We start from the raw sequence: 22,927 nt of genomic DNA, 5'->3' as shown, positions 1-22,927 counted from the left end.
TTCATGATGCTCTCTGCGCTTTAAACGGACCTCTGAGACTATCACAGTGCAGGTGCATTTATACGGAGACTTGATTACACACAGGTGGATTCTATTTATCATCATTAGTCATTTAGGTCAACATTGGATCATTCAGAGATCCTCACTGAACTTCTGGAGAGAGTTTGCTGCACTGAAAGTAAAGGGGCTGAATAATTTTGCATGCCCAATTTTTCAGTTTTTTATTTGTTAAAAAAGTTTGAAATATCCAATAAATTTCGTTCCACATCATGATTGTGTCCCACTTGTTGTTGATTCTTCACAAAAAATTACAGTTTCATATCTTTATGTTTGAAGCCTGAAATGTGGCAAAAGGTCGCAAAGTTCAAGGGGGCCGAATACTTTCGCAAGGCACTGTATGTATATATATATATATATATATATATATATATATATATATATATATATATATATATACACACACTACCGGTCAAAAGTTTTAGAACACCTCAATTTTTCCAGTTTTTTAATGTCTCAATGTACTCTGAAATTAAAGCATAGAACAAATAAACAATTGGAGATAAAGAAATCATGGAATCGTTTTGTTTAACAAAATTTAATCTAAATTTTTGACTCATCAAAGCTTTGCTTTCACCCTTCTGTCCAGTTCATCCCAAACCAGCTCGATGGGGTTTAAGTCTGGAGACTGTGCTGGCCATTCCATGACTTGAAGCCTACCGTCTTGTTCTTTTCTTCTAAGGTAGTTCTGACATAGCCTGGAGGTGTGTTTTGGGTCATTTATCTTGCTGTAGGATGAACCCCTGACCAACTAGGCGTATACCAGAGGGTATTGCATGGCGCTGCAAAATGCTGTGGTAGCAGTTTTGGTTCAGGGTGCCACTCACTCTGTGCAAGTCGCCGACTCTGGATCCAGCAAAAGAGCCCTAGACCATCACGCTTCCTCCTCCATGTTTGACAGTTGGTGTCACACACCGAGGAACCATCCTTTTGCCTACTCGATGGCATACAAAAACCCTGCGTGATGAACCGAAGATTTCAAATTTTGATTCATCGGTCCATAAGATCTTCTTCCAGTCTTCAGTAGTCCACTGGCGGTGCTTCATGGCCCAGGCAAGCCTCTTTTTCTTATTTTGCCATCTTAGCAATGGCTTTCTTACTGCCACTCGACCTGTCAAACCTGCAGCTCGAAGTCTTCTCTTCACAGTTGAAACTGAGACTTGCTTACTTCGACCAGTGTTAAGCTGTGCTTGAAGCTGTTGTCCTGTGAGCCGCCTATCACGCAAGCTGTTGACTCTCAGAAACTTGTCTTCTGATTCTGTTGTGGCTTTGGGTCTGCCAGACCTCTTCCTGTCAAAGTTTCCAGTTTCCAAGTGCCTTTTGATGGTGTAGGAAACTGTACTCACTGACACCTTGGCTTTCTTTGCAATTTCTCTAAAGGAAAGACCTACACTTTTAAGGGTTATAATGGTCTGTCTTCCTTTGTTAATTGCCTTTTTCTCGCCATTATGAGAGCAATATACTACTTCCTGCAGTACAATACTGTCCAAATAATGCTTAAGAGGGTGTAGTAACACAGTCTGTTCCAACACTGCTTTTAAACAGACAGAGGGTTTGTAAGTAATCAACAAAAGTTAGGACACCTGCAGGAATTGTTAGCATCAACTTTCAAGGCTTAATTTACTTCCATTGCTGCAGAACATCTGTAAGTTGTTAACCCATTACTTGTTCCCTGAAAAAGGCCTTTTTGTATAACTCTGAAATGTACATTATTTTTCAGTTTTTGGTAACCTAAACTTTTTTTTTTAACCTCTGGCAGTTTACCGCTTACCTTTGTACCATTTCAGGTTATTCGCTGGACTTGCTTAAATTTCAATAAAAACTGGAAAAATGGGGGTGTTCTAAAACTTTTGACCGGTAGTGTGTATATGTGTGTGTGTGTGTATGTGTGTATATATGTATATATATATATATATTTCATCCCAAAAATGCACTATTACACGTTATTTTTTATGCCTTTTGTATAATTTAAAAAATGTGGTTTGGGTAATTTTCAATAAATAAATAAATATTGCATTATATATAATATAAGTAATATATGTATTACTTGCACTAATACTAAGGGGTTGATTTGACAACCTAGACAACGCTGGGATAAGCCAGAGCTGATTTTATTAGAGCATTATACAGCACTGGGAAATTGTGGATTCCCTGGTACTGTAAAATGCTCTAAACAAAACACAAGAGCTGTGGCTTCCCAGTGAGGAATCGGTCGTTCAAATCAACTCCTAAGCTACTCTAGGTTTTCTACCAGATTGTTGGCTTTTTTTTTTCTTTTTAGTGCATCCTACTATCCCCCGATTGACATTTTGGCTTCACCAGTTGATCATCAGTAATGAGGAGTTTGGCAGATCTGCAGCTTCTCATGGCTGTTCAAAGCAGCCTTAGAAATGATGTAAAGGGTCCCTTTGCTGTTCTACAACTGTAAACAGCATACTATTACAACAATCAATCCCTGCAAGTTAAAAAATGCTGTATTGTTTGTAAAAAAATAAAAAATAATTATCTTTCATACGTAAACATTTCCTTAAATATTTTGAATACATAATGTTGTTCTGTGTATGTGTAACATCCCTATGGCCATAGTGTGAATAAAGTCTTGACTATAGAATTGCAATCATATGTTTGGCCATTTTTCTTTTTCTCAACTCTTCGTTTCTTTAATGACCCACAAAACAGAATGGCCATTTGTGTATTTGTATTTTAAAACTTGCATTTGTTTAATGTTAGATCTATTACATACTATCTTTAATACAGGGTACTCCAGACAGCGCTTTGAAGAAGGAACTTTGGAACATTAACCAGCTGCCTTATCCAAGACTGGGGCAATTTTATAATTCAATCTATCCCAATTTAAATCGAATATGGGTGAACACATGCAGGTTCAGCAAAACCAAGCAGATGAATGAGTGCAGTAGCACAGGGCATTTAAAGAAGCATGTAAGAGATATTTTTCCACCAGACAGCAAGTACATACTGCAATTGATGGAGCCTGACATAAATATGACTAATGTTGTCATTTTCAGCTGTAATTGCAAACAAAAAATTACAGATGCTGATATCAGATTGCAGCAGTGCTATACAGTCTAGTAATGCAAAAAAAAAGAGATTAAGATTAGATGATAACTTAAACAATAAACTTACTGGTGGCTTTGGGAAACAATTTATCATACACCCAATAAATATGAGACAATAACACTATCTACACTTTTAGGGATAATCTAGTAAGGTTACTCTTCCTTCTTTTGTACCGTCGCCACTTTGGGACCTGATCCTGTCATACAGTGTCTCCAGTGTAGGGTTGGACCAGATCAGTATTTCAATGACAGAGACCTGCACTGAACACCAGGTGCTGCAGTGTATGAAGTGGTGTTCACAGCTTTGCAGGGAGACCTCTCCCTTGTATCCAGACACTCAGTGCCCAACGTCAGGGATGGAAATAAGACTTATTGCATAACAGTTTCACCCTTTCCAGATTTTACTACGAGCTTGATTATCCACAGTGTATAGGTATTTTAACAAGTTCATGTGTGTCTTATTAGACTAGAATTGTATCAAACTGCTATGAAATGAGTCTTATTTCTATCCATACAACATAATCATTTAGGGGCTGTTGGATGAGACATTAAATCAAATTCCTGTGTGCGCCTGTGGATTTATTTTTTAAATTTTTTTTGGCTTGAAGTAGTCCAGCCCCCTGACCAAAGGGCTAAGAGGTGGAGAAACCTCATGTTAGCTGTTCATACCTCGGAATAGTGTACTGTAGTGTAGCAAACATGAACACCATTTATTGTTTCTGTATGGTATGGGAATCGGAGCGTCTGCTACCTGCTCTCAGACATTAGGCTACTCTAGTCTAAACTTTCCTCTCCAGTAAGTGGGCTACAGAAACAGTATTTATGGAAACGGTTATTATAACATTAATTTCAATCCATCAAGAAATCACCATGCTATGGACAGAACCAAATCTAAAAGCAAAACTAGACTTGCAATGCATTAATTCCAGTTTGAATACACCTGCATAATTGAATAATGTACTGTACTAGGGTTCATTGAATGTGTCGGGTCCATTTTGCAATCAGATGCCAATGTACAGTGGTAATATTGAACCTCTTCTTCCCTGGAGTGCTTTTGTAACTAAGATAGTTTGGATCTCTATGAACTTATCCTGCTGACCTAATAATAAAATATTTCTATTCAATCGGTAAACGTCATTGGTAGTTGGTCACTGCCAGTAACTCTACTGTGCCTGTTTCTCATAAAAGATAAAAGAGCAGACCACAACTGTTGACACAAAGCACATTGCTGTCATTTGTCAGAATCAAGACATACTCCTCTTGTTTTATCTGTGCTAGATAAAATTCATAGGCTTTCATGTTGTGCAGAGTGTCAGGATTTTGGCCTTTTTTGGTTGGCATCAAATCCCTAGCATGCACATACAAATATGTAGTTGCAGCCAAAGTATTAGAAACCATCATGATTGCTGAGGGGGCTACATTTCTGGAAGACATCAACTACTTTTTAATTGTCAACAGTTGTGCAGCTATGTTGAAGTGTTTAGGTGTATTTTTAGCTTTTGGTTTGAATGACTACCATTCCTTATTTGGAGTAAATGTAATAATGTACAGAAGATATTGAAACTAAATCAAAACTTCCTGACGTTACCCAAAGGTTATACAAAATAATTAAAAAATGGATGTTTTTTTTTCCTCCATTTTAATAAAAGGTTAAAGTGTTACTGGAGTCTGTTCTTTTGAATTGATGTACTTTAATACTCTGTTTCGTTCCCTAGGTATGGAGAACAATTTCTTGAGGAGGTTGACCCTAGAGGTGAGTGATTCATTGTGATATTAATACAACAAGCATGCAGCTGCATTGACATAATTACACCTTTTTCTAGGCAGTGACTTTAATATCTTTTTTTATCAATTTAATTTAATGCCTGAACTCTGCCAGGTGACATTTAGTGGCCGCTGAAAATATTTTTATCAAGACTTCCAGTCTTTTACAAATTCTATTAGTATTTCAACTTGTTACATTTTAGTATTTTATAGCTACTATATGGATGTATCTACAGTAATCCGGCGCATCAGAAGAATATTGCTCTTAGGCACAGAGGTGTTTAGTGAGCAGTTATATTGGCTTTAGCTTCGGTACAAACATTGTGATTGTGACAAATAATACCAACCTGGTGACAAACCAACACAGTACTAGTCATTCAGGTAAAGGTATAGTTCAGCAACAACAGTTTAGGGGACCCTTAGCTGCACCGAAACAACTGTGTGACTGAGACATCTTTAAAAAAACACATGCCAGTTTAGAAGTTGGGCCCATATCAGTTTAAACAGTGTGCTGAAATGAGCAACATCTAATTATATCTTCCTAAAGCCTGTGTCCCCCTAAAGTGACATTACACATGCATCATACTGTTCTAGCAAAACCCTGTAAATTTGGGCTATTTTGTACAGTATGTAGCGAAGGCAAATGCAATTTTCCGCAATTTACAGTATAGGAGTGATGGTTGTTTATCTGAAAAAAAATATCAACCCTCGGCTATTACCTAAGACTTGTGTAATGGATAAACATGCATTTATTGATAGTGAAAAAGTGTCTGATTGACTGCAGTGGAGACAAAGCAGATCCGTAGTGCAGGCTTGGCACAGCCATCTAGTGCAAGCTTCCTACTGCCCTGCCCTGAAGGGACCGTACTCTAAAAAGCTGAAAGGGTAGTTTGGTGCCCATATGTAAAAAGAACGGATATCACGGACTCTGATCTTGGACTACCTTACCTAGTGGATAGTGCAAGATAAGTGCTATTCTTTGAAACCAGCACACTGTTTGACTCATATTTATTCCAGGACTGTGTGCGTCAGTGCTGATCATACTTTACATTGTTAATCCAATCGAGTACCAACACGCTTAACAAGATCAAGCTCTGCTAAATTCCAAATGTCGAATGCTGTCAAAGTGAATATGGGACTAGTTGTGATTCATTCAAGGTTTGATCAAACAAGTTGATGGGACATCATATACTGACATGAAACTACTCAATTCATTTTTTTTTTTATTATTGTATGCATCACTATTTACAATACAATAGTGTCTTTTGTTAATTTTATTTATTATTATATGAACAGCGTTTTGAGGTGTTTCACAGAAGGCACTTTATAAACTTGTATTGTATCTTCTATCACTTTTTACAGTCCAGTACTTCGAACTTGTCTTGCATTCCCCAGAAATGACATATTTTAAACATACCCTTAAATAACTGCGAGTTTCAAAGCAGAAAGTGTTTGGTATAATTACATAATAGCTTCTTGGATGTTTATTTGTTTTAAGTTGATGTATGAGGTAGTTCGAGCATGTTGAATCCCAAATGACACATTTTCACTTTTAATTCTAAGAAATATGTATTTATGTTGGTGCTATTAGTTTTTATGTAACCATTAAATGTGTTTTGGCATTTGAAATGTGGTGATGCCACAGGTTTTTAACCCAGTTTGGCTGAAGTCTGTGTGTCAGATATGTTTTCTTTCAGAAATATACACTGTCAACAGGTATTGGGACAATACTTGATGGAGAGCAGTATACTGTATATGACTTACAAGTTACGAGCAGTATACTGTATATGACTTACGAGTAGAAACATGCATCTAAATACAGTAACGAGTGGTTTGAACTTGGACCTAAACTTTTGGCCAAACCCAAACTGATCAGCATGAGCACTTGTTTTGAGTTTTTCAGATTGATTTTTCACAAAAAGGTCAATTAACAGACGATTCAGGAAAAAAAAAATGCAGTGATGACAGGGAGCACTGCATGGGGCTTTGTATTCCTGCAGGGTAGGGAGGAAAGTTGACCGGCGTCCAGTGTGTGGTAAATTGATTGAATAGCACCATAAAACAGTGTTAAAGGTAATCTTATCGTTCTGACAACATCTAATACGATTGTGCCACATTGAGTAAATTAGAAATGTTCTTAACCTCGTATCATTCATGTTATTTAGTTTTCCTTTCTTCTATTGCTTTTTTAAATTCCGTTCTTGAAACCTCTTTTAAAAAAGGAAAGGAAAAACGGAAACCAAAAAACTTGAATGATATGTAGGGTTAATTTTGTACATCCTATTTATTGTATGTAAGAGTTGTGACCTCCTTGGTTTGATGAAACTCTTGTGTGTGTGTGTCAATTTGGATCACCCCTGTCTAGAAACACAGGTAAAACACTTCCTAAATGTTGACAGATCTTTTATTTTACTTATTCAGTGGGAAGAAATGCAAGCAAATTTAGAACAAGATTTCCCATCCGTGAAGCAAGGTGTAAGTACCAGCAAAAATGTTCATGCCATTATATATTTATCTGGCCCAAGTATGAGTGGGTTAAGTATTAGAAGAGCCCTGTGAAATTCTTTTTATTTTTTATATATTTTTTGTTTTATTTCTCACATTGTTTTATTACAGATACACGTTAATAAAACAACTCTAAAGGAGTCTAAAAATATATATATATATTTACACTGCCCTACTATTGTGGGGCTGTCCTAATAATTGCACATACACCAATCTACCCATAAAAAGAAACGCTAGGATTTGTATTTCAATCCCATTGCACTGAAGCAGTATACAACAAGCTTGGGGTTTCTCAGTATTTAAACACTAAGCAAAGCAGATTCATTCATTCAAATCCATTCAAAACCAAAACAGCATTTGCTCCAGTGCAAAGTTTGCACCACTTGAAATAAAACAAAGAATTACCATACTAATACAAAACACAAGCAAACAAGCCATATTTTCCCCCAAAGGAATAAACAGCTAATGCTAAACGACTGTATCTTTCGACTCCCATTCCAGTAGACAGTTGCAAAATCTAAAGTATTTTTTGCATAAACCTTCCAACTTAAAAATGTATTTTTATGTTTGCTTTATAATGATTTTTCGTTTTTTTGTTTTATATTTGCATTTCGTTTTATATGTTACATTTCGTTTTATTTCATGCTATTTCGTATTTGCGAAATAGCATGAAATAAAGGCCTCTAAGTATTAGTATCTGAGAGATACAGTGATGTAAATGCTAGCATTAATTAAGTCAGTACTATTGTTGTAGTGACACCTTGCTCCCAAGGGCAAAGACATTATCTACAAAAACAGCCCGGAAAAAATAATAAGAGTAATGTCCTGTGCAGCTAATTCTTTTGTAAAGAGCTACACAGATGACATATTCCTACTTGAGCCCTAACTATTTCACTACCTTGTTTTAAGGTGTACGTGCATCTCAGAGTTCAGTTTCTGGGTTGCTTTTGAGAGAATGGCTTTCTTGAAATTAAAGAGGTACTGACAGCCATTCAGAAACAATACTCTAGTGTTGGTGCTCAAGTTAATTGTTTTGAGAGATCATTCAGACTCAAGGGCTGTTTCTCAATATTGCTGTAAGACATGACAATCCCATTGTTTACTGGGTGATTTATTTTAAATATAAAAAGTTTACTCTGTGATAGCTTTCTACAAAGTAGCCAATGAGAAATGTTCTGGGTGCTTCAATAGCAGTAAATCAACTGTAACTGAAGCTAACCTTCCTAGTCACTAAATCACCAGTTGACTTTACAGAAGCTGGACTCCACAGGCAAAATAATAAATCTCAGCTGGTGGTTCTCGTCAGAGAAAAAGGAATCCCCTTCCATGCTAAAAGCATATTGATTGGACACTGCAGTGCCAGGTCAGGACAAGCTTTTCAGCAGTTTTGTTGTGGGCTTCCTTTTTCTTGTTGACCGGATTTGGACTCAAGCTTCTAGACGTAAAAGGCTAGTTCACAGCACAGGAGTGTTTACTCTCAAGGAGGGGAGGCTGTTGCTTCGAGTCACTAACCCTTCGTCAACCAACAAGTCCAGTACTATTGAAATGACACAATTGGAATATAGGCCACAGTACCTCAAATTTCTTTTTTTTTTTTTTTTTTAATTTAGTCGTCGCCAATTATTTTACCCCGGTTTTCACCCCAGTTTAGCATGCCCAATTAGTATCTATATCTCCGGCTCACCGCTCGCAACCCCCCCCGCCGACTCGGGAAACGGAGGCTGGAACACGCGTCCTCCGAAACGTGCTCCTTCCAAGCCGTCATTTTTCGCACTGCAGATCCACAGCAATGCCACCAGACCTATAGTGCCGGAGGACAACACAGATCTGGCGGCTCCGCTGCAGAGCCACAGGCGCCCTATCGGCCACAGGGGTCGCTGATGCGCGGTGAGCCGTGGATTCCCCTGCCGACCTAAGCCCTCCCTACCCGGGCAGCGCTCAGCCAATTGTGCGCCGCCCCCTAGGAACTCTCGGTCACGGTCAGCTGTGACATAGCCTGGACTCGAACCTGCGATCTCCAGGCTATAGGGCACATCCTGCGAGGAGCGCCTTTACTGGATGCGCCACTCGGGAGCCCCACCTCAAATTTCTTAATCCCTGTGCTGTCTCATTAAAAAGTAACTTCTTAAAGCTGTATTTAGTTTATACCATGTTCCCTTGTTATATTTTACATGAACTGCATAACTTTCTGACATGTATAAGGGACTCTTCACTAATTCATGCCCTTGATATTTCACTGTTTTTTGAACTGTAAGAAAATTCAGTTTTACTGTATTCAAAGTGTGTTATGGTACAGTTCTAATGAAGCTTTGACTGGTTGTTTTCAAGATGCATTGCAGGAGCTTTATTTCATTTTTTTATTTAGGTAATAAATGCTCTTTGCTGTCCGTGTTACAGGTGGCATGCAGCGCAGTGGAGGGAAGGGTTGGAGAGGTGTGCTGACAGTAAGCAGCAAAGCCAAGGGAAAGGACCGGCTGACAGGCAGGGCAAAGAGGTAAGACACCTTGGACTGTTCTGAGTTCCTGATGTCAACACCAGAACATGCCATGTTTTTCTTTTCTTTTAGTTAAATGTACTGTGTTAGCATTTTTGAAGCAAACTTCATTACAGCTTCTGCACCTTAGTTGTTGTGTAAATAAATCTGTTTTGTTTGCTATTTCTTAAATTCTTTGTTATGAATAAAGAAACAGTTATTTCATGCAGTAGTAAGCTGCATGTGAGCCTGATGTTACTCTGTGATATCCTGGTTACTGGAAAAAGAGATACATAAAATAATGGAGACTATCTGGAACAGTTACAAGAAACAAACCACTGTCTCCTTTGAGTCCTAAGATTCCATTCCTGCGGCTCCATTCCAGGAACCAATAAATCATACTGGCACAGCATGCCATCAAAAAACAGTTCCTCAAGAATCTCTCTTAAAACCTCGTCCGCGGCAAAAATTGAGCTCACACAGAAACGGGAATGGGCTGCAAATGCACCATACACACACGTATGTGGTTAACATATAAATTACAAAAGAAATCAACAAAAAATACATGTTTATAAATATTTATACAATATATTTTATTGACCAAACAGTTTTGAACTTCAGGAATGATTTTTAAATCGCACTTTCTATTCTGCATATTTTGAAGTAAGTGCTCGCTATTGTATACAAAACAAACTACAAAGGTAATTATTTTATTGCATGGCATATAAATCAACAATAAACATACATAAATAACCAACAAACTTGTCAATGAAAGCACATTACCCAGGCTCGGTATAAAGCACAGATGCTGGTTTGCAGCAGACAAAATACAACATATGAAAAATGTTGCCATTTTGTTGGTGTGGCACATTAACTCAAACGCATTCATGTCCTTTAAAAACAAAAAGAAAAACACTTGCCACTTCTCCCCCCATATACAAAAAATTATATATATATATATATATATATATATATATAAAAATAACATAAAAATAGTAAGCCCCTTTCACACTGGCGCTCCTACCCGGGTTCTGGCTACCCGGGTCACAATCCCGTGTAGTGTGAAACCACGTATCCGGGTTGTAACCCGGGCTGGCAGTGACCAACCTCAGGATGTGGGTTGACACTCCTTGACCCAGGTCGAGTGAGACAAAATGCATGATGGGTGTTCGTAAGCAGACAGCCACGCCTGCATGAAGGTTTCACTTCCACAGGGAACATTTCGGTTTACTCTGTTCAGCCATATTTCTGTTGATCGAGACACACCATGAGATAGATTGCTGCAGGGATGAAGAAACATTTGCTCTAATCAACACTTGGGCTGACGATTCAATCCAGAGAAGCTGAACAGATGAAAGGGTGGTCATGTGAACGTTGCTGCTTCCGGGGCATTGCGTACGCACATTGTCTATTTGCTTCTGTTGGGGCTGTACCTGGTATCCAGCATACAGTCGCCACTATCCCCCTACTTTGTACTTGTAAAAAAACAAAAATAAAAATAGTCCTCTTGTGTTACTGGGTCCCCACCAGACTTTTAGTGCCCAGCACCACCCCCATCCCGTATAAGATTTACCAAATGAAATGGACTTTAGTCCTTTAAATACGCAGACAGTTTTATTTCTAAGATCCAGATCATTGGGGGACAGGTCTTGGTTGATGGAAGACTCAACTACATTCTTGCCTCGTGCTGTGACTCATAGCCGATGTGAGCGTGCAGCTATCCTCGGCTTCCCGGAGGAGATTAAATGTAATTAGAATCCAGAACCCATATGAGAGAACCCCCCCCCCCCCCCACTCCCTGAAAAAAAAACATTCTGTTCACTTTAACAGAATGAGATAAGCATTTACTTAGGGATAGGCCTCCTGTGTGCTGAGCTTGCACTGCATTTGTAAATGCAGATATTAAAGAGAGCAATACAATATTTTTTTAAGCATTTTCTAGCTACAAATAATTTGTTACCCACCCAATCATTTACACGGATGCACTGAAGTGTTTTAGTACGAAATCAGATGTACCTCAAGAGAAGTATAAAGGATCTGTTTTGTTTCTGTGAATCAACTCTAAACAATGTTTTTCTGTGAATTCATAGATTCCTATATTTTTTTTGATAAAAAGGAATGCTATTAAGCATCCCCATGAGAGAAGCTTAAAATATATATATCATCAGTCTGCCAATGTTGCAGCTATTTTACCTCTTAAAACATTTGAGATGCCGGATTCATATTTCCGTTGTTATGGAAACTCAGACAAAATCTAACAGTAGCCTTGACCCGTGATCTAAGATGAATGACGAACTGAGGACTTTTTGGTTACCAGATGATAAAGAAGCTTTCGGGTTATTGGCTTCATACTCGGTACACAACTGAATTCTGTAATTCACTTGATAAATGTGTAGGGGACCGTGAACATGACCTCTTTTACCAAATTGATTTTACTTATTGTTTACAAAATATTCCATCTGAGCTGCCATTCCACTTACATGCTTTCTTTTTGTTCACAACAAAAACCCAATGATATTATTTTTTGTTTTGTTCATCGCTCTCATAGTATTCCCCTGCCCCCAATGACAGCACATGGAGCGCACTTAATTCTTGTTGGTACTGATGAACAGCCCTGTTAATAATGAGTACAGGACTGTCGGCTAATGGAAATGTGTGAAGCAACTCAACGTGTTACTGTAGGATACAGAAATCACATACTAAAGCAGTGTTTAAAAAACCTTGATGCTTTCTTAAATAAGACAATCTCAAGGCTCAAATAATACCTGAGGTAATGTGGATCTCCACAAGTGTGGGAAGAACTGTTGACAAAAAGCTGCAAAACATCTTCACCCAAGGGCCATTTGCAGTTATTACTTATTGCTGGTGCACCAGGGAGGCAAAATAGGCTGATCCCTGGAGCCAGCATTACACTTCAGTCATTAACACCAGGCAGAAGGATATCTACATCATCAGATGGAAGGAAATGCAGATGGATCACATTAGTTTACAGTAAAATAAGCTATGTTTTAGTTGGTGCTCATCTTGGCGAAAACTGAGTCCAATATCAGCATGAAGTTTTAACACCTACTCTCATGTAATATAAATCATTACTGCAAGAAAATGGAAATGGGGAGGCTAGAATTGGTAGTACAGAGTCAATGTTAGTCTACATCACAAAACTGCAACAAAATTCAGTACTGTTTGGCACAATTGACTGTTTTGTTCTTGAGAAGGTCAGGATTGAATAACATCAGGGTGTTTCTCAGATTAAATGTGATACCTGTTCCACTTGGACAGGGCACACCTCTGTAAAGGGTCAGCACAGCACGCTCAGACACAAAACTGTCTATCAGAGTATACTAGTTGGTAAGCATTTTCATCACTGAAACCATCTTGTCTCCATACAGGGTTTAGTAACATTTGCAATGTGTAGCATATACTTTTGTGAAAATGGACTGCCATCTTTAAAGTCAGTCTTCATTTTGTTGTAGCATTACGAGTGGGCCTACATAGGATACAATAAACATAGAAAAAAATAAGAATGTGGCAATAGTCACGGTTATTTCTGCAAATAGTAATATTCCATTAAAGCTGAAACAACTTCCATAGTAAATGTTTGTAGGCAACATTCCCATCTTATAGACCTTGTCCTTTAGGTTGAGCAGTAAGATGGGCACTATGAAGTTTGCAGCCCACCAGGCTCACACATGCGGCCTTCAATAGTGAACATGCTGTAGCAGCTCTGAGAAACAGTGCCAAAGTCTGCCTAACATTGACTATGACACCCCTGACTGTAGAAGCATTTTGAAGCATCCAAAATAAAAACAGCATGTTGGGGAAGTGTGGCGGAGTGTCCCGCCCCTATTTATTATTATTTGTATTTTTGTTTGCGGCGCGGGTAAAAGCGCCGCGTCTTTTATTATTATTTAAAAACCCCGTGAGGATGCATGGCTGATCAGCTACTGATTACTTAAATAGCTGACAGTCATGCATCCTTACCAAACGCGTGCAGACTCTGGCCGGGGGATAATAAGATAATTACCAACTAGTTAATCCCTCGGCCAGAGTATATAAACCTGCAGCTCTCTGCACTTGATGTTGGGGTGTTGGAGTAGAGAGTACGGGGAGCGGAGAGAAGGAATAATATTTAAAAAACAATTGCTAATACGTGCTGGATAATCCAGCACGGCACTTACTTGTTTGTTTGTTCATTCCTTTGGCCCTCGTGCCCTTTTGTTTGTATTTTGTTTAAATATTATTCCTTCTCTCCGCTCCCCGTACTCTCTACTCCAACACCCCAACATCAAGTGCAGAGAGCTGCAGGTTTATATACTCTGGCCGAGGGATTAACTAGTTGGTAATTATCTTATTATCCCCCGGCCAGAGTCTGCACGCGTTTGGTAAGGATGCATGACTGTCAGCTATTTAAGTAATCAGTAGCTGATCAGCCATGCATCCTCACGGGGTTTTTAAATAATAATAAAAGACGCGGCGCTTTTACCCGCGCCGCAAACAAAAATACAAATAATAATAAATAGGGGCGGGACACTCCGCCACACGAAGAAATAAGGTTACAGAGAAAAAGTGAGCAACATACACTGTAGCAAACAGGATTTGTGTTTCTGCCTCATCACGTAAATACAAAACAAATCTTATTTTTGTTTACAATTACTGCACTTCCATACAATTAACACCTAGACCAAGTACACGTGTTAAATTTCACTGATAATTAACTTTTGCCAGCATAAATAACCACCAGTGGAAGGATTTGCCTCATTTTCAAAGCCTATAGCAGGTATGTGTGCAATGATTTTGTAAAGTATTGTTGAACATTTGGGAGTTGAGACCCTATGAAAATGTTCTAGGAATAGTAAAAATAAATCTTTTCTATAATTCCTTGTTTGTTTTTTGTTTCAGGTGGGATTTGAAAAAGGAAGAGGAACATTTGCAGGTAAGAACATATTTATTATGACTGTATTTATTTGTTTATAAAAAAAAGCAAGTTTTAAACCAGCTCTTGCTTATCTCAACAGTAAAGAAGCCATGTTCATGTTTTAAATATATACACTTTTCTAGCTAAGTGCATTTAGTCTTGTTAATACAGATTAATGTAATTCACAGAGACATACTGTACAGTGTTAGCTAAGTGATTTAGTCTTGTTAATACAGATTAATGTAATTCACAGAGACATACTGTACAATGTTATTGAAGACTATTTTATTTGTCTAAACAATGGTGGATCTAAATACCACCAATCTTTAACTCTTCATTAAACAAGCTGGTGCTTTCTGTCAGTGGTAAGTTACTGACCTTGCAGGTGCAGGTGTCCGCCTGAGCTCACTAGCTGTCTGGCCAGTAGGGTCTGCTGCAGCACGATGAGGAGAAAGTCCCTGCCGGGAGCGCCAGAGCCAATGAAATGCTCCCTCCGGAATCCCCAGTGAAGACTGGCAACTTCACACAGCCAGGACGTGCACCTGTGCTCCCCTGACAATATGCCTTACCCTGCACACCAGGTCAACCACTCAGGGACCCTACTGACCAACAATACCACAGTTATCTTAACTTCTTGTTGTTTAGAATCATTTTGTATATCATTCACAGTCCATTATGCCAAAAGAGCCAGACTCCATTTGCTGAGCATACAGATGCAACTATGTTACTCCAAAGAGAATACAGGATTGTGTTACAGATACATGGCTGTTTCTTACAATGTGCTTTTCTATTTTGTAGATCCAGTTTTATGAAAAGCTTAGCTTTGCAGGCAATATGTATGTTACTAAAATATATATGTGTGTTTTTTCATTGTCATATGTTTTGTGTTGTTTACTATTAAGTCTATTGAAAAGTTTTCTAAAGACTTCAAGGGAGAGGAAGACCCGGAGGCTTGGGGAGATCCAGAAGTAGATGAAATTCTGCAAGGGTGGCAGCTGAATACAGACTGTAAGGACTGGGAAACATCTGAGAATGAATTGTTCCATGAGAAAACTACAGGCCTTTCCAATGGTAAAACTCATAAAGAACAATTGGTACAAGGAATACCAAAACCTAAAAATGGTTTTAGTGAAAATCTAACAGAGTTGGCTTTTGATATAGAGGACTCGGCTTCAAGCAACACTGTCCTCAAAGAGGAGGCCAAGGCAAATGGATGTGTGATGGATGGTGAAGCTTTACTGCAAACGAGAGGGGGAAATGTTGGCAGTTCACCTTCTGAAACTTATATGGTGGATGGTGGCTCAGTCCAGAAGACACATGGCAATGCTTCTGTAGACACTGGGATTGTGAAGATATTGGAGAATGATTTAAATACTAGATGTGAATCCTTAATGGAAGCTCAAGAACCTCCAAACCCACAAAGCTTGCAGGACTGTAAGATCCAGGAGAATGCTACCTCGGGTGCTGTGCAAGACGATGACTTGACAAGCAGCAGAAAGTTGAAGGAGGAGACAGGGGAAGCTCCCGTGTTCACCGGAACTGCAGAAACTGAAAAAGCAATGCAGAGTTGTGAATTTCAAATAGAAGTTCCAGAAGAACCAGGAAGGGATTGTACTAGTGACGATTCACACTTTCACTTGCTTAAGGATGAGAAACCAGACGCTAATAAAAAGAATAATACAAGAAGTCCGGGTAAATATTTTATTAATTATTTGATACTAATTTAATCCTCATTTTTGAAGCATAATAATTCTGTATCCAATTGCAGTTCAGTTATTTTTAGTACTGTGTAAGATAAACAAAGACTGGCTTTGTCACAATATGCAGGGCAAGCTTCATAGTTGTAGTAGTTGATCATGTATGTGTTTTCAAAATTAATTTAAAGTAGATCCAGAATAACCCCAGATCATTCTGGAGTACAGGGTCAGACTTGACTTTGCTTGGTTTAAATGTCAGCAAATTATTATTATTTTCTTAAATCTTCCTTTTCCACCTACTTTTCTTTCAAATATGAAGAGCTGAAACTATGAGTAAGTAGACAAACATTTCACAGCTACTGCTTTCACCTGATAGTTTAACTCAGAACGTATTAACTCATTGATGAAACGGTTGCTGATAATGCCAGCCATGCTGAAGAGACCAGAGCTGTCTCCCCTAGCAGTTCTTCTTAATTGATACTGTCTTAGGAAACTCATTTAATTAGTCGTTTGTATCTCTCTTTCTTAGAAGGCAGTATTGATTCCAGTGTTTCCATGATGGGTTCTGACTCTGGAGCTCCACTTACAGCCCCTGAGACTAGCAGTGTCGAGGTATGAATCAACATGAGGTCAATTATTTCAGACATGGGACTCTTTAAGAAAGTCAATAGGGAAGGTAGCTTTAGAGCAGATTGCCCATTATAAAGTGGTCTCAATGTTAATGAAAAAGAATAGAACATGGACATTTATTGCACCCCCAAATTTTACTACAGTAGCTAATGCCATAATTAACTATATTACCTGAATTTCACATTAATGTTTAAGTTTTGAAGTTATTGGGAAGAATTTTTTACACGACCTTGCAATACATTTTTTTACTACTCTACCACATTTAGAATACCAGTAACTGTTGGAGCCCCCTTTATATTTTAATATTTTATGGGGTCTTCAATGTGTTGAATGTGGTCAGATGGAATGGAAGAATGTCTGATGACGACCATTTCATAAGATAACATTTCCTGTTTAAGACAAGGAATGTGTGTAGAAATCCCTCCAGTTACTACAGTTGGCCTTTATGGTTTTCTCTTTTCATAATAGCCAGAGCAGTGAAGTGTATTTATCTCATCATTTCCCACATCTTTTAAGGCTCCAATGGGTAGTAGCGGACCTGAAGTAAAGTTTACATATTGAAATGTATTTTTATTTGCCTTTTATTAAAGTTTACCATAGTATATTTGCACTGTAATTTTGCAGTTTTACCATGCTTTTCCCATAGTTATACTGTGTGTTTACCATGGTTTTTAATATGCTTTACCATACCCCATACAGAGTTTTACAATGCTGACCCATATTTTCACATGCTTTTACAACTTGCTATGCTTTTACTATGGTAGACTTTGTATAAGGGTATCCCTAATTTGTCTTGGACAGCAATGAGCAACCTTTGACTCTAGGCTTAAATATTTATTAATATAGACCCAGGACACATTGAGAATATTCTCTCAATGCCCAATTTCCTTTTAGTACATGTACTGTGTAGTGCAAATTACAATATTAGTGCAATAGAGACTTATTTTCTATCATGAATATCAATTAATCATAAGGTTTACCTTTTGAACAAAAAGGTTGCTATGCATGGCACTTGTATATGGTGGTTTTGTGATCTACCTAAATCACTAAGATACCAATTTCACACTTGACACCAGTGCTAATGATGGTTCTCTTGTGTAAATGACCCAAGCAGAACTGGCGTCACTGCAGAGGTTTCCCATTCCTGGCTACTGAAAAGTTCCAGACCATTTAATTAATTTCTCTGTTTGTTTTATTTTGTCTTTTTTTCAGGTAGAAGAACTTGGGAAAGTCTTTTAAGTGAAGAAATTGAAAACTACTGTTCTTTAATTAATCTTTTGGTGAAAGGAAAAAAAAAAGTTAAACACAACACATAAGTGAAACCAAAAAAAAGAGAGAAATGTATATGGGTTTTTTTTTTTAAAAAGGATAGTTTTGGTTTTGTTTCTTTTTGGGGGCTTTTTGGTTTGGCTAAAAGCACTTAAAATGCTAGCACTTTATTTATTTTGTATTATTTAGAACCGTTTAGAATATTGCCTCGTGTACACATGCTAGGTAAAAGTCATTGAGCGAAGACAATGGCAAATTTCCAGACAGCAATAAAATCACTTTAATGGTAATCTAGAACAAATTAATGTATATGTTCCTTTCTACACCTAGGTTGTTACAATTACAGTGGTATTATTCCTCTGAAAATGTATCCTTCACATAGGGCCCATTGTTTCTATTGTAAGGTGAACGTTTTACTCTTTTGCTGAAAGATCTATTAAATCCAACATAGTCAATGCCAGTTCTGGTGACAGTGTAACACCCCTTTTTCATAGAACATTATTTTGAATGCACAGCATTCTGGCTGACACTGCTACAAATTTATTTATGTATTTATTATATTTTACAAAAGTAGGAAGCATTTATTTTTGACTATAAAACGTGGAATATTAAGGGATTTTTTTTAAAAATTGAAACTACATCTTGTTTTAGTGCTGCCCCTTTATAACAACAGTGTGAAACTGTAGTTGAGTATTTTGTGTTCCACCTTATAACTAGAAGCAATTGCTAGTGTGGCATTATAGGTTTATTAGGTTTCATTATTACCTCTTTTAATGAGGGAGCACTGTATATTATCAGGTTTCTTCATTCACACTTTATAGTAAGGCAAATTCATATGATTAATTACAATACCAGAAGGATAATGGGTTGAGTATAACTTCAATTTAGTTATTTTTGTGGCTGTAAATACCTAATGAATTCCAATAGAATATCACAGTAGTATCGCTTATTCTGTTGGAATTCATGTTGATTTGCAGATGCTAGTTTAAAAGCATTGCTATTACTTAATTTTGGCATTTCAGTAATGTAGGACTGTTTCAGACTCACAACTACACATTTTAAACAGATATATCTAACAATATCTAATTCTTCTGGTGTTGAGTGAAACGTATGATGTCATAGGTACAGTAACTATTAGATATAGTCAACCTTACCTTGCTGGGACAAGCCACAGATCAATTATTTTAGAGCATTTTAATCTACCCGGCATTAACCCAGGTTATCCTAAAAATAAGTGGTTGATGGATTCCAGGGTGATTCTCGAATGCTGTAAAATATTTTATAGGTGGATCAAATCATCCCTTGAGTCACATGCAAACATTTCGGATTGTAACACCGATGAAGGCATTAACCGAAACATTTGTAAAAATTGAAGGACCATTTTAGTCAGCCCTGTTTAAGGGGGAGATATTTGTTATCCCCCATTTTCTCTGTCTGCGTTTTGTTTTTCAAACAACAACTCATTAACAAGTTCATAGAAAGAAATCGTTTTATATGCGAGTTGAAGGTTTGGTGCTCTAGCCAGCTGTCAGTTTTGGGGGTGGTAGCCCATGGGAAAAGGCCAGGACAAGTTTAAAGACGCAGAGTAAGGGGGGGAACAATGTTTTCTTAGTGCTGACCACCATTCTACAGCAGCTACTTTTAGATGTTTCTTTTGCATTCATCAAGCAGGAAATACACACACATGCTTTTGAATTTGACATCAGCATGGATTTAGTTTATCTCCACTGTAAACTGAGCACATTTTGAGGTTACTCATTGTAACATTTGCCTAGAATAAAATAAATGCATTTTTTGGTTTGTTTGTTTGTTTTTCTGTAAAGGCTTTCTGTCCAAAATAGGATTTTATTTATCTATTTATTATATTCTTATTTTTTGCATGTTAACCTGTTTTAACAATGAGCCTTAATAAGTGCTCAAAAAAGGGGAGAAAAATATTGTTTGATTTAAAAATAATTTTATATGCAATTTTATGAATGTAAAACTTCCACTAGAAAAAAACATGATTGTGCCACATACTGTATACTGGAAACTCCTTAAAAAAGCCTTATTGCTCAATAGTGCCTAATGCTGGTTATAATGTTACAGATGGAAGAACAGGTTGGATGGATGTCATTGCTGCCCACACCAAGCTAGTGTGACTTAATAATTTATTTGCCGACTTCTGAGTCCTGCTAATAATATGTTTAATAATGTTTAGCACTGTATTGTTTTTTTTTTCTTTTTATAACTCCATTACGGAGCCCACGTACTGTAACTCTTGTCGAAGGTAAGCAAATGGTTAACAGGATCATGCAGCTGCACTAGAAACACTGTTATTTTAAAGGAGTAATTATCTCGCCTCCTTAATTTGAGTTTATATTGAATGTTTAGTATCAAAATATAGAGAACTCTACCGCAAAATCAAAGCCGTAACGCTAATATTATTCTGTAACTCTTCCAACACATGCGAGGGTTCTTAGACTGGACAACGTTCCCCACCAGCCTTACTCATATGGTTTGGTTGTTCTTGTTGTTGATGGCTTAACCAATGCTATTGGATGCTGCCCTGAGTCTATGTGCATCGATAGAAAAGGGAGGCAACTTATTTTTTGCCTTTGTGGTTAAGCTTGGCTGTTTGTATAATTCAGGATGTTTAGAGTAGAATGTTAGATTACTTTGTTAAAAAATACATAAAGGAAACAGAATGTCCATTTAGATGGTTTTTAAAGTCCTCCAAAAAATTCCACAAGCAACGGTGGGGCAGTTAATTAATTCTAGATTTACATGTAGCAGGCCCCCTCTGCGAAATAAGATCCCTTAGCCTTGGCTTCATGCAGAAAAGCAGATGGAAATGACTGGGGCAGACAGAGGTGTTCATTTTTAAATGTGTTTAGTACAGGATGCACAAAAGAAATCTTGAAACAGCCCTAGGCACTGTATGTATGACATGTGGTATCTAATTTAAAACTTGGATTCATTGAGCAATATAAATGGTGGTTATAAAGTTACTTTGGCTCTTTACGCAGATTGTGTCATTTAAAAACTGGCTCAGGGTTTGAGTCCTGCTTGTGATAAGCTGCTAGATCCTGGATTAGGATCCACTGGGAGAGCCTCATTACCCTTTGGGTGCCTGCAGGCTTCGGGTAGTAAATTGAATGAAGCTAGTTTGCCTCATCATGCTCCATCAACCCCTATATGGTACACTGAGAACCTGCCACCGGGGTTCAGTAGTTTCCTAACATCCGCTGCCTCCTGTAGGTTCAGAGGATGGAAAGCCTGACAGCACACAGAGGGAGGCCTCCTGCTGATCTTCAGTCAGCTTGTTCTCAAGTGGATTGCAGTTAGATTGCAAAAAGGATGTCAATTTTATTTTATTTATTTATTTTTTTTACAAATTGACAAATCAAATCGAGGGATGTCATTTCTCAAGGGCGTGTTTCTCAGTAAAAACACTTTCTGCTGTTTAAAATTGTTAGGTAATGAAGGAACCCCACCTAGACAAGGTGATCGTTAATGCAGAATGTTTTCTGTAGCCGTAGTTACCGCTTCCTCTTTTACCCTAGAATGTAGTTGTCCTCTATTTAGTGCCTCTGACACGTTCCATTGCTCTGTGGACAGTATTGTATTCACATAGGCAGTGCAAAGTGACCCACTGGTTTATAATCAGGCGTATTCTGCATGTGTTCATGTTGTTGGATCTTGTTGTAGTGGGGCACATTGAAATGTCCCTTTCATTACAATCATAAAAATGTGTATCCATACACTAAACCACACACAATCAGACATTGACAAATGTACACATACATGCATACATACATGTATCAAAGGAAATGGTTAAAAAAAAAAAAAACATACGTATTGATTTTCAGTGTTCTGTTATATAGCAGTGTTTTTCTGTTATAAAAGTGTTATCTTTTTACTTAGAACATTACTGTTGTTGATTATCTACAGTATATCTTCCAAAATAAGTTAAATTACAGATACCTGCAATTTTATTTTCATAATGTAGAACTGAATTCTGAAAAAATGTGTCTAATTGTGATAACAAAAAAAAAGAAAAAAGTTTTCTTTTCACATCTTATAGATTTGTGGACTATTTTCATTGAAAGATAAGGGGCCATAGACTTCATATTAATTGTACGTTATTATACAGTCTATATGTAGTCTATCGCACAAGGGTTACCTGATGTTCCGTTTTGACATTCTGAAATCTGTATTTCCTGTACATGACATTTGTAGAGCATTTTGTATTAAAGATTTGTTTTTTTCAAAGTGTTAATTGTGTCTTATCCTTCAATAATGAGTATCTTTTTTAGTGTTTTCATATCAGAGATTTTTTTCGTCAAATTCTATTTTTAAACTTGAAAGGAAAGGGTCTTTTTCCCCCTATGGTTTATGAATCACCTGGCATGTATAGAGTGAAGAACATCTACTATGGCCCAATGAGATCGCTACTAGAATTCCATTATTCCTGTGTTTCTGTGCAGATCAAGACGTATCTCCAACATGTACATCTTTTTCCCCCCAAGACTTTCCAAATTTATATTTATGAATAAAA

At 37.5% G+C, this 22,927-nt stretch overlaps 1 protein-coding gene across 4 annotated transcripts in view; it reads left to right on the top strand.

Annotated features, from left to right (window-relative positions):
• The window catches only part of LOC117419071 (coiled-coil domain-containing protein 9-like), a 47,986-nt gene extending 25,344 nt beyond the window's left edge, over window positions 1-22,642 (top strand). For 2 of the 4 annotated variants that reach the window (XM_058991438.1, XM_058991440.1), the window contains 7 exons: window positions 4,850-4,887; window positions 7,320-7,373; window positions 9,801-9,897; window positions 14,776-14,809; window positions 15,694-16,483; window positions 17,018-17,100; window positions 18,331-22,642. In XM_058991438.1, coding sequence (XP_058847421.1) covers window positions 4,850-4,887; window positions 7,320-7,373; window positions 9,801-9,897; window positions 14,776-14,809; window positions 15,694-16,483; window positions 17,018-17,100; window positions 18,331-18,357 — 1,123 coding nt within the window. In that variant the 3' untranslated portion in view covers window positions 18,358-22,642. The remainder of the gene's footprint in view (window positions 1-4,849; window positions 4,888-7,319; window positions 7,374-9,800; window positions 9,898-14,775; window positions 14,810-15,693; window positions 16,484-17,017; window positions 17,101-18,330) is intronic. The other 2 variants (XM_058991441.1, XM_058991439.1) reach the window with 2 other exon arrangements.
• The last annotated feature ends 285 nt before the right edge of the window (window positions 22,643-22,927 follow it).

This window comes from Acipenser ruthenus, chromosome 18 (genome assembly GCF_902713425.1).
Source record: "Acipenser ruthenus chromosome 18, fAciRut3.2 maternal haplotype, whole genome shotgun sequence".
NCBI classification, from domain to species: Eukaryota; Metazoa; Chordata; class Actinopteri; order Acipenseriformes; family Acipenseridae; genus Acipenser; species Acipenser ruthenus.
The sequence above is the reverse complement of the archived record's forward strand: the minus strand, read 5'-3'. Positions and strand labels throughout refer to the sequence as shown.